Genomic DNA, 12,572 nt, shown 5'->3' with positions numbered 1-12,572 from the left:
ATTAATTTAGGAACCTGACACCCCGACTACAAACTTAAACAAGCATCTCACGACCAAACGTCTCTCAGATTAGATTCATCCCCCGAACACTCGATTCTTCACCTCTATTTTTATCCTTCACACATCTGAATCTGAGATTTTCCCCCCATTTCCTAACACATGACTCATTTCACAGCTCTGAAATTTCACTGGGAATAACAAAAAATGCTCCTGCGCCAGTGAACGCCAGGTTCCAGACCTTCTCTTTTGTACGTTTCAGACAGTTTGGTTTAATATGTCTCTCTGTTTCGCAGCTCCTGAAGTGGTGAACTATGAGCCGCTGGGCCTGGAGGCAGACATGTGGTAAGAAAAGCCTTTCTGAACTGACCTCAGTACAAATTCGTTTGTACTTCATTGTTCTGTCGTGTAACTGGTTCTTGTTCTTTGTTCTCTTGTTGCAGGAGTGTTGGTGTGATAACGTACATATTGTGAGTATTACAGCAGTGGCGGCTCAAAGAGGGGAAGCTCATTGTCGGCTTACATCATAAAATGTGTCAATTTATTTATATATAAATTCTGCCCTCTGTTCCTTTTCAAGAAAATGGCCTGAAATGGGTTGCAGTTTGTCTTTCGACTTCACTCGCAAAATCCACGATGGGACTGAAGCTCCCAGTGAGAGCTGTCAGTCAAAACGGGATTCAGCCTTTCGACTGATCCTCCAATCATCTTGCAGAAGCTCAGCGTCCAGACCCGCCCACAGCTCATTCACCTCCAGAGACGCTCAGCGTCCGGGGGCGGGACAAAATCGTGGCATTTATCCAATGACCGGCGAGTTTCGAAGTAATGAAAAAAACCCTCCCATGCAGTCCTGTTGAAGTGAATAGACGCTCAGCTTCTGCGGGGAAATGCATTGACGCTACGGGAATGTATGAGAAGTTCGAGTCAGTCGATTTGTGACAAGTAGCTGATTCTGAACGAACTCGTCTTCGAGATGAACGTGTTCTAACCCATTTGTAGTCAATGAAATGTTAACACAGCTGTACATATGTGACCATTTAATTTTTGACATTTTAGGGGAAGCTGAGCTTCCCTTGCAGTCTTAGAGATATCGCCACTGTATTACAGAGATCAAAATTGTGCTTAAAATTGCCGCTCAGGTGGCGCAGCGGTAAAGTACGCTAGATACATCGTATCGAAACTCAGCTCCGCCTTTCCGACTGGGTTGGGCGGCAGTATGAACAACGTTTGGCTGTTGTTCAGGGGCTCAGGGGTAGAGTCGGAGCATAGGTCCTCATAACTGGTACGACTGCGGCCCCTGCTGGTTGACTGACGGCGCCCGCACAGGGCTGAGGAATGACATTGAGGGGGGTGTGACCCTCCGCGCGCAGTGTCTCTCGGTGTATGAACTCGGCTCGTGCAGGTGAAAAATGCAGGCTGTACTGATTGCGTGCCGGAGGGGGCGCAAGTCAGTCGAGTGGCGGTCCTCGGTCGGCGGCAAAGGGTCGAATCAGTATAGAGGACACAATCAGGGTAAATGGACATGAGTAGAATAGGGATAAAAATTGGGGGGAAAAAGTGGGAAAAAATAGATAATTAAAAAAAAGAAGAAAAAAACAGAATTGTGCTTAAAATGTAAATATAAATACAATGTTAAATTTAAGCAGGTAATTCATTTTACTAAATGAGTAACACTGTTTCATGATTGCATGATTGTGATGATTGTGCTGTATGATGGACAGCATAACAGAAGCTGTGCTGTCCATTATCCCTGCAGGCATTACAACCAAATTACTGGTTGATTGGGAACAGGAAGTTAGCTGTGCATATAAACCTCACAAAGGCTTTCTGGTCTGGTCTATATGATGTGTCAGTGCTTACTGTACAAAACTCACATTTTTGTTAAATAAATATTTTAAAATGACTCAGCTGTACTAGTACTACTGGACTAGATGGAAGGTCGGTGGTTCAAGCCCTACCACCACAACGTTGCCACTGTTGGGCCCTGAACAAGGTCCTTAACTTAGACTTCGTTGTCATTGTTAGCACATTTGCATACAACAACATCGAGAGCCGCTCAACTTGGTGCAAGTAAAGAAAACACACAAGAGACATGGAGACAAATGTACACAAACACAAGACATACAGTTGATGTAGTGTGATATTCAGGTCTCAGCAGGATTTATTTATTTATTTATTTATTTATTAGGATTTTAATGTCATGTTTTACACTCTGGTTACATTCATGACAGAACAGGTAGTTACTGGTTACACAAGATTCATCAGTTCAAGTTTTAATGTCAAGCACAGTCATAGACGATGTTGTATCCCCAATTCCCCTCACTTGCATGTTTTTGGACTGTGGGAGGAAACCGGAGCTCCTGGTGCAAACCCACACAGACACGGGGAGAACATGCAAACTCCACACAGAAAGGAACCAGACCGCACCTGGGAATTGAACCTAGGACGGTAATAACAGGATAAATGTCCACAACCTAAGTCTCAGAAAAACCTAAGTCTCAAAAAGTCTTAGAATTTAGCGTAGAAATGGATTTGGGGAAGAATGTGTTCTTGAATCTGGAGGTGCGTGTTTTGGTCAGTCTGTAGCGCCTGCTGGAGGGCAGTTGTTCGTAGTGCTGGTGCCTGGGATAAGTAGGATCTTTGATGATGTTGGCCGCTTTGCTAAGGTAGCGTTTACATTTACATTTTTGGCATTTAGCGGATGCTTTTATCCAGGGCGACTTACAGAAGTTCTTCCGTAGTGAACAATACTAGAGATGGGACGATCGATCGGCTATGAATCGGTATCGGCCGATTTTTAATCAAAATATGCTATCGGCGATCGGCGATATTTCCTAAAAGTAGCCGATCCGATCGTGTGATATATAAAGACCATGTTAAGTTAACAGCTCAGTGGATTGATCCGGACTTTGAGCTACGAAGCACCAACCATCACATCACCATTCATCAACCATCGTACAGAAACCACAGTGAAAGCTCTTCATGACCTAAAATAACATCATTAACGTTGTGCATCATACATACGATGTAATTTTGCTGATTGTAATTTTTACTTTAAAAAGATAATTCAACCCGGTCACATCTGAGTCGATTCTATCAGCACGTTATATAAACTCCTGGTTCACTTTGGTAAATCGTGAGCGGTTCTTACTTGTGATGTAGATGAGAACAGAAAACGTTACAGAGCCAATCAGAGGCAAAAGTTTATTCATTACCAAATTCGTTAGTTCAGGATCATCTGCTGAACTTTTAGCTCCTTAGACGGAACGAGTCTGACTCGGTTACAGATCTGTGGTAATAGCAGTTTAATGAAGCTTTTTAATGTAAGAGAGTCACACAAAATGTTCTGTATTAGTTGGTGTTTATTTAAAACCACGACATTTAATTAATAACAGTAAACACGGAGAGATAACTGAGAAGAGAAACTTACGCTTCGCGAAAAATGACTCGTGAATCAATGAATCACTTATAGCGATACAGTGTACAAAGCGTCTCTTCTAAAGGCACACACACACACACAAACACGCGCGCTGCTCCGGTTTATCTTTACTGTGAGGCTCTTTTTAAGTTTATTTATTTTATTTACTGCTAACCCCCCCCCCCCCCCCCCGATCGCAATCGGCTATCGGCAGATGTCCCTGAAAGGAGATCGGAATCGGTGCCAAAAACCCCGATCGTCCCATCTCTAAACATTACCTTACTCTACTTTAAGTAGACAACAGTCCGAGAATATAAATCTGCTGAAATCCTGTTAGATCCAAAGGTGTTTTTTTAATGCAAGAAATAAATAAAAGCATTAATAAGTACATGTCAGCTTAAGTGCTTTGTAAAGAGGTGATGAAGGTTTTTAATCGTCTTTTGAAGACCGTGACAAAGGAAGCTCGTTCCACCACCTGGGTGGAAGTACAGCGAAGAGCCTCGATGCTCGTCTTCCTTGAGTCCGGGGTGGAGGATCAAGTCGAGCGAGACTACTGGCTCGGTGGTTACGTGGTACAGAGCTGGGTTTTATTAGACCTCGAAGGTATCTTTGGGCTGGTCCATTTTTGGCTTGGTTGGCGAGTATCAGTGTTTTAAACTGAATGCGTGCAGCTGCAGGAAGCCAGTAAAGAGAACGCAGCAGTGGGATGATGTGGCAGTGTTTAGGTTGGTTAAAAACCAGGGCGAGCAGCTGCATTTTGAACGAGTTGCAAGGGTTTAATAGTGGACATGGGAGCACCTGCCAGGAGGGAGTTGCAGTAGTCCAACCGTGAGATTACAGGTCAGGTAGCATGACATGCCGATTTTGAATGCTTGCACTATAATTGGCTACGATTGTAAGTGTCTTTAGAGAAAGATGTCTGCTAAATGCTGTAAATATTAATAATAGAATTTAAAGGTGAATTTTCTGTGTATTATATTTGTTTACAATTTCATTTGGTTAATCAGTGAGTATTCTGTTGTCTAGCAGAAATGCTTAACCTGATCTGTAATGGTTAGTAGTTGTTACAAGTCACCCTTTTAGCAACAATGGATTTTTTGGTGTGTTTTCTGGTTGTAGTGGAGTTATAAAAGTAGTTGACCGTTTGCAGTTGGAGATGAGAGCTAATAAGAGGCTGCAGTGATGCTGGGAACTGCACCTCCCTTCACCACTAATGTAAACAGAATTGATATGTCTCTATGAACACGTTCCCTATATGACGTATAGATTGTAAAGTGGTCTGAGTGTACGTTTTTAAGCCAGGAATATACCTACACAGCTTTACTGTCTCTGTGTGAGCATGCAGCATTGGCATGCTTTCCTTCTGTATGTCTGGAGACTTAAAAGCTGTATCGATTTTACCAAGGGTTTCTGATTTTAATCGTGGAGGACCACAGTACTTAAGAGGTTAACGTTTTACTTTAACACATCGAATTTAACTCATCAGCTAATTACGAAGAATTTCTTATGAACTGTATTTGGTATGGAAGAACTCCCTGTAGAACTTCCTCTATCCCTTAGGATCACTTCCCCTAACTAGTACTTCCTGCTCTTGTTTAAAGCTGACATAGACATTTAAATACATCATTACATCGCATATCCCAGCTTGTTTGGAAGCTGGGGTCAGAGCGCAGGGTCAGCCAGTGTATGGCGCCCCTGGAGCAGAGATAAGTAGGGGCCTTGCTCAAGGGCCCAACAGTGGCAGCATGGTTGGGATTCAAACTCTCAGCCTTTCGATTGATAGCCCAAAGCTCTACCTACTAGGCTACCACGGTTCCCAAAGGACAGTATTTTAAAACAGAAGTTTAAAATTGTGTTTTGTTTACATGTACATAGTTGTATTTCAAATGCTAAAGCACTTAGCCCATTGTGTGCGTGACCATTCTGCCATTGTGCTTGTTCAAGGCTTAAGTCCGATCTTTTTCATGCTTTGGTAACTGGCTAAGAGCAATTCCTAAAAAAGAGACAGGACATGGTGTTGGCGACATATTTAGAATGTTTCAGAGACATAGTTAAACATTAGAACTATCACAGCTACTGTTGCCCAAAGACAGCTTAGATGATGTTCTGGTCAACATTAGGGAGGGTCTGGTTCAACCAGGAAACACTGGGCGCAAGGAAGGAACACCCTAGACAGGGCGCCAATCACAGGGCTTTGGCCATTTCCACAAAACATAGCCAGTCATCTCTAGGGATGTGGTTCCAGGTTTGAATCTCCGATCAGTGGTGGGTAAGCGTAATAGACCACTGCACCACTCCACCCGAGCGCCTGCCAGCTTAGATGTGTTTATCATTTTATCCCCATGCGCAACATCTGCCTGCCAAAACAAGTGCTCTAGTCTAAACTTTACAGTAGGATAACTAGTTAATATCAGGAAGGATCAGATGGACCTAGGCACCAGTGTTAATTTTGACAGCAAATTTTGATTTAGTTTTAGTCATAGTCTTTTGACTAAAATGTCATTTAGTTTGTCATCTTAATTGTTTTAGTTTTAGTCTAGTTTTAGTCGACTAATTATTATAAGAATATAAATCTACAGTCGATTCAGTCGACTAAAATATAAAGGGTGTAAAATGTAAATGCTTTGTCATCAGTTCCCTTGAATTATTTAAGTCATTATATACACTTACAGAAAATGAAACATTTTTAATCAGTTATGGAATATTATTAATGTTTGAATGTGCAATACACACAAAAACAGATTTAACTTATTTCAAACATCTTTATTTACCTGACCTTGCTTATTAAGCATTACAATAACAAAATATTAATGACCAGTAGGCCTGCTCTGCCTGAAACATACTGTATATGCATTGTTCATAACAAATTGCATATTACATTCTTTATAAAACTGGGTACCGTAAAAGCAGCAGCGCCAGATGTCGTTTCAGATGTGTTGTGTTTTTACCCGAGATCGTCGCCCCACAGGGTTTACACATCGTCTTGTTTTTCACAACGTCAAATGAGAAATGTGTCCATATATCGGCTCTCATCTTTCTCCCTGTTGACATTGTCGAGTTAACCTGGTTCCATGAGTAAAGAAAGTTCACAGGCTAGTCTGGTCTTCCCGGGTTTAGATCAAATTTGTGCAAGTGTGGTCTTACCGCGGTACTGCAAAAGAGATTAGTACTGATTGGATGGCTACCCGGCTTGTCTCGCCTCTCCACATACGCTAAAGTAGTTCTGATTGGATCTCTTTCTAACTTGTCCCTACCTTCCACAAAACTAAATCAGTTCTGATTGGATGTCGTCCCTGCCGAACATTCTCGTCTCGTTTTTATTCGTTGACGAAAGTGTCGATTCATTTCGTCATAGTTTTATCCTTTTATGTAGTTTCTATTTAGTTATCGTCTCGTTTTCGTCATGAAAAAAAGGTTCGTTGACGAAAACTATGACGAAAATCATTCGTCAACGAAATTAACACTGCTAGGCACATTGCCTAACATGAAGATTTGTACGCAGACTGTTCAAGTTAATCATGCTGGAGGGCAAATCCAGACTCAGAACTGAGAGAAAGTTGGCACCAACAAATCCAAACTCCAACTTACCACCATCCTTAGTTGTTTGAGAGGAGAAATGACGGTATCGGATTGGTATCGGCAGATACTCAAGTTGCAGTATCGGTATCGGACATAAAAAAGTGGAATCGAGCCAGACCAAATTAGAACCATCACAGCTACTGCTGCCCAAAGACAGCTTAGATGATGTTCTGGTCAACATTAGGGGTCTGGTTCAACCAGGAAACACTGGGCGCATGGAAGAAATACCCTGGACAGGGCGCCAATCACAGGGCTAACATAGCCTAACATAGGATAACTAGTTAATATCAGGAAGAATCAGATGGATTTTGGCACATTGTTAAAGACGTGAAGATCTGGACGCAGACCATTTAAGCTAATCATGCTTGAGGGCAAATCCAGACTCAGAACTGAGAGAAAGTTGGCGCCAAGGAATCCAAACTCAAACCGACCACTACTTACCCGTAAGGGTAGATAAAACCCTTTTTAATGGCCTTTCTTGCTGAGGACCCATCTTGCTGTTTACCCTCTATCTGTTGGACTTGCTTTGTTCTTCATTTCCCAATCTAAGATCACCATGCTTCAGTCTAAAGAGTTTAAACCTCCCAGCTCTTCACCTCCCACATGCCATCAATGGGCCACACATGAGGTTATCATGCTTCCACGCCTTTATGTTTCCTAGGCTTTTGAGTTTTTTACCCATTTCTTTACCCCCTGGCTAATAGTTTACACCTTTAACCCCCTGGGAATCTCTTTAATAGATAATGTGACCAAAGTATTTGCTGAATGTTCATGTCATGCACTCGCCCATTTGAACCTTTTAGCCCTTTAATTATCATTATCAGTAAGATAAAAGATTTAATGACATGCAGAAATATTTGAGATGCCGGTCATGCAAAGTAGTTCAGGTCGTAAATTGCAAAACTGTTTAAAATTCCTTTCAAAGTCATTATCAGATGTCTTAACCGAGCCATGTGGACTTCAAACAGATTAGTAAGCTGCTATTGTGTATATGTTACACCAGGTTTGTGCGAGAGCATGTTGTATGAGTTTAATTCATTTAAAGCTTGTTAGTATGTATGAGACCAGCTTTTAGCGAGAATAGAATAGAATAGAATGCCTTTGTGTCATATATATATATATATATATATATATATATACACCGATCACCCATAACATTAAAACCCACCTCCTTGTTTCTACACTCACTGTCCATTTTTCCAGCTCCACTTACCATTTAGAAGCACTTTGTAGTTCTACAATTACTGACTGTAGTCCATCTGTTTCTCTGCATGCTTTGTTAGCCCCCTTTCACCCTGTTCTTCAATGGTCAGGACTCTCCCAGGACCACCACAGAGCAGGTATTATTTAGGTGGTGGATCATTCTGCAGCACTGCAGTGACCCTGACATGGTGGTGGTGTGTTAGTGCGTGTTGTGCTTGTATGAGTGGATAAGACACAGCAGCGCTGCTGGAGTTTTTAAACACCTTACTGTCACTGCTGGACTGAAAATAGTCCACCAACCAAAAATATCCAGCCAACAGCGCCCCGTAGGCAGCGTCCTGTGTCCACTGATGAAGGTCTAGAAGATGACCGACTCAAACAGCAGCAATAGATGAGCGATCGTCTCTGACTTTACACCTACAAGGTGGACCAACTGGGTAGGAGTGTCTAATAGAGTGGACAGTGAGTGGACACGGGTGTGTCTGATCCACTCATACCAGCACAACACACACTAACGCACCACCACCATGTCAGTGTCACTGCAGTGCTGAGAATGATCCACCACTTAAATAATACCTGTTCTGTCGTGGTCCTGGGAGAGTCCTGACCATTGAAGAACAGGGTGAAAGCAGGCTAAAGTATGTAGAGAAACAGATGGACTAGTCAGTAATTGTAGAACTACAAAGTGCTTCTATATGGTAAGTGGAGCTGAGAAAATGAACAGTGAGTGTAGAAACAAGGAGGTGGTTTATCTTTCTTCGCATATCCCAGCTTGTTTGGAAGCTGGGGTCAGAGCACAGGGTCAGCCGGTGTATAATTAGGGGCCTTGCTCAAGGGCCCAACAGTGGCAGCATGGTTGGGATTCGGCACTTAGCCCATTTTGTGTAAGACCATTCTGCCATTGTGCTCGTTCAAGGCTTAAGTCCGATCTTTTTCATGCTTTGGTAACTGGCTAAGAGCAATTCCTAAAAAAGAGCTGCCTCCTACTATTAAAAGAGCAAAGATGCTTCCTTCCTTCTCGCAGGCGCCACAATATTATAACTATCATTTCAGCTACTGCCATGTAACCCTAACTACAGGCTGCTGATTGTTTTATAAATCTGAAATTATTAAGATATTTGTATTTCTTTTTCTCATCTCACAGACTGAGCGGTGCCTCTCCGTTCCTGGGTGAGAACAAGCAGGAGACGCTTGCCAACGTTTCTGCGGTGGACTATGAATTCGATGAGGAGTATTTCAGCAACACCAGCGCTCTGGCCAAAGACTTTATCGCACGGCTTCTGGTGAAAGACCCAAAGTACGGACTGTCATTTTAAATTATTATTATTTTTTTTTTCATCTAGTTTTGATTTTCATCTCATGAGGCTTGTGTGGCATACTGCAGTTCCACTGGTTCCACTGGTTTGAATCCTGGGGTGGGCTTACAAATACAGCAAATCAGGGTGACACACACTCTTTAGTACTGGGTCCCAGTTCGGCAAAAAGAAATGTGCCAAATCACATATGCGGACGTATGATTCGCTATGGCGATCCCTAACAGGACCCCTAACCAACCGCTTTATGCTGGTCAGGGTCGCAGCTCGTCTGCTTTTAGCCGCAAGGCAGAAATACCCTGGACAGGGCTTCAGCCATCCCTCTTCCTTTTAAATATTGGGTCTGTCTGAAAACCTAGTGAGCTCTCCACATAGACAGAATTTATAGACAGTCATCCTGTGTGCTCCCTTGAGGAAGGCTGTCTAAAATCTTAGATGCCTTAAAATGCTGCCTACTGTGGTGCCTTAATTCTAAATGATAATCTGACTGAATAACGAGGGAGCATCCAATGCCTGTCAGTGACAATTTAACCATTTTCGGTACACAAAGGGAGATGTTAGACAGCAAATAGAGATGTTAGACTGCAAAGGGAGATGTTCGACTGCAGTGAAGTAATCCCAACAATCATTGTCTTAGTAGTGCGTCTAAATAATCTGCCTTATGAGTTCGACGTCTTATTAGAATCCTCTCTGCTCAGGCAGCTGTATAGGTAGGCAGTAGGCAGAAAGACAGCTCACTAGGTTTTCAAACAGACCCATAGTCAGTCATGTCTGTAGACGGTTTTCCATCCACCAACTTTTTGCGAATTTTGAAAATGCGCATTAAAAAACCTGGATGGAAAAGCTCAAAATTCGAAAAAAGACCCAAATATCGCAAAAAAAGTTTTCACGCTTGAACGAGGTGGAAAAGTTAGAATATCACATCGCCGAAATGCGAAAAGAGGGGATGGAAACGGGTCTTGCGAATAAACGATGACGTTTCAAGCTCTAAGTCACACACACACACAGCTCTAAATCTCTCACACACACACACACACACACACATACATATATATACGTATATATACTGTATATATATATATATATACTGTATATATATATATATATATATATACAGGGGTTGGACATCATCAAAAATATTGCAATGCACACAACATTATGGGTGACATACCAGAGTTCAAAAGAGGACAAATTGTTGGTGCACGTCTTGCTGGCGCATCTGTGACCAAGACAGCAAGTCTTTGTGATGTATCAAGAGCCACGGTATCCAGGGTAATGTCAGCATACCACCAAGAAGGACAAACCACATCCAACAGGATTAACTGTGGACGCAAGAGGAAGCTGTCTGAAAGGGATGTTCGGGTGCTAACCCGGATTGTATCCAAAAAACATAAAACCACGGCTGCCCAAATCACGGCAGAATTAAATGTGCACCTCAACTCTCCTGTTTCCACCAGAACTGTCCGTCGGGAGCGCCACAGGGTCAATATACACGGCCGGGCTGCTATAGCCAAACCTTTGGTCACTCGTGCCAATGCCAAACGTCGGTTTCAATGGTGCAAGGAGCGCAAATCTTGGGCTGTGGACAATGTGAAACATGTATTGTTCTCTGATGAGTCCACCTTTACTGTTTTCCTCACATCCGGGAGAGTTACGGTGTGGAGAAGCCCCAAAGAAGCGTACCACCCAGACTGTTGCATGCCCAGAGTGAAGCATGGGGGTGGATCAGTGATGGTTTGGGCTGCCATATCATGGTGCGAGGTGAACGTCGCCGTGGCACGGAGATTTGAGCCTACATTAGACGGGCCATTGCTCGTTCTGCCCGACGTCTCTTACGTCATGTTAAGGTTTTTCCGCATAACTGTAGTTGATGGAAACGTTTTTTTCTGCCGATATTCCGTAAATGCGCATCACACTTGCGAAACGTTTGGATGGAAACCCGGTTTGTGAAGACGCCCAGACGACCAAAAGCACCACTGAGATTTGAAACCAGATCTCAGCAGCAGTGGGCTAGCATAAAAAACCGGTACGCCACTTGGGTTCCTTCTTTGCTTGTTTAATACTGACTTTTCCCTAAAGGTTTAACTGAAGATTAAAATCTCTTTGTGTGATTAGGTTGGACTTTAGGGATATAAACAGTATAAACAGAATTTCCTGCTTGGCAACCAGTAATAATATAAGTCAGTACTTTTAGATATTCCAACATTTAACAAGGTCCAGTGGATCAGATGAGCAGGTGCAAATATTCATTACCACGTTTGCATGCGACACGTTGCCCGTGTATATGTGCAAATCAAAATAGATTTTTACTGCAGTTATCAGTGATCTGAGAGGCTTCTGCTGCTACAGGACCACTTGGGAAATCACAGCCTGTGTTCAGATTGTGGGTCTAGACTGCACATCATAGCAATAATAATGCTGGTGTTGGTACAATAATCCATATGTGTGCGATGTTCACAGCCGTGAATTAGGTAGGGCCGTAATGTAAGTGAGAAGGTAAATAATGTTTTGCATCACGGTGTAATAATAAATGATCTGTTGCCTGCAATGGTTCATCTTCCATAAGGATGCAGTTTGACATCTGCCACATTATAAACATAATAAATTTGACCTCTATAAAGAAAGAACAGTTAAAATATAAACAGGCACCAGCTGAAAAATCTTAAATTAAAGACAATAGAATTTCCCGTTTTGTCTCGCTGCTCGGTCAGTGCTCTGCGGTGATGGCTTAGTCACACCCAGACTGAACTTCTCCCATTTGGTTCCACTTCTCATCCAAAAAAGGTGAAACCACAGTGTGAAGAGACCTTTTGGGGAAGTCGTTGGGAAATCTTTGTACTTACTTTATATTAATGATGCTATAAACCACATGCACAAGGCTTCATGAGAAATACCTAAGAATTATTGGTGACCGTATTTGGTCAGATAATGTGTGCTTAGTCGTGCACAGTGTATTCTGCTGTTAGGGTTAACTTTAACCAAGTTCAAGTTTATTTGTCATTTGTACAAATGTTAGCAGCAGTTGTACATTGAAATGTGTGTTGGGAGGCTCGGGAACTCTA

General features: G+C 42.5%; 1 protein-coding gene across 1 annotated transcript in view; it reads left to right on the top strand.

The window, feature by feature from the left end:
• The window catches only part of dapk1 (death-associated protein kinase 1), a 191,159-nt gene that overhangs the window by 91,300 nt on the left and 87,287 nt on the right, over positions 1-12,572 (top strand). The window contains exons 6-8 of the mRNA XM_063017857.1: positions 294-342; positions 441-467; positions 9,342-9,494. Coding sequence (XP_062873927.1) covers positions 294-342; positions 441-467; positions 9,342-9,494 — 229 coding nt within the window. The remainder of the gene's footprint in view (positions 1-293; positions 343-440; positions 468-9,341; positions 9,495-12,572) is intronic.

The sequence above is a fragment of the Trichomycterus rosablanca genome, chromosome 21 (assembly GCF_030014385.1).
Source record: "Trichomycterus rosablanca isolate fTriRos1 chromosome 21, fTriRos1.hap1, whole genome shotgun sequence".
Lineage (NCBI taxonomy): Eukaryota > Metazoa > Chordata > Actinopteri > Siluriformes > Trichomycteridae > Trichomycterus > Trichomycterus rosablanca.
Note: the sequence above shows the minus strand (reverse complement) of the source record. Positions and strands in the feature narration are given on the sequence as shown.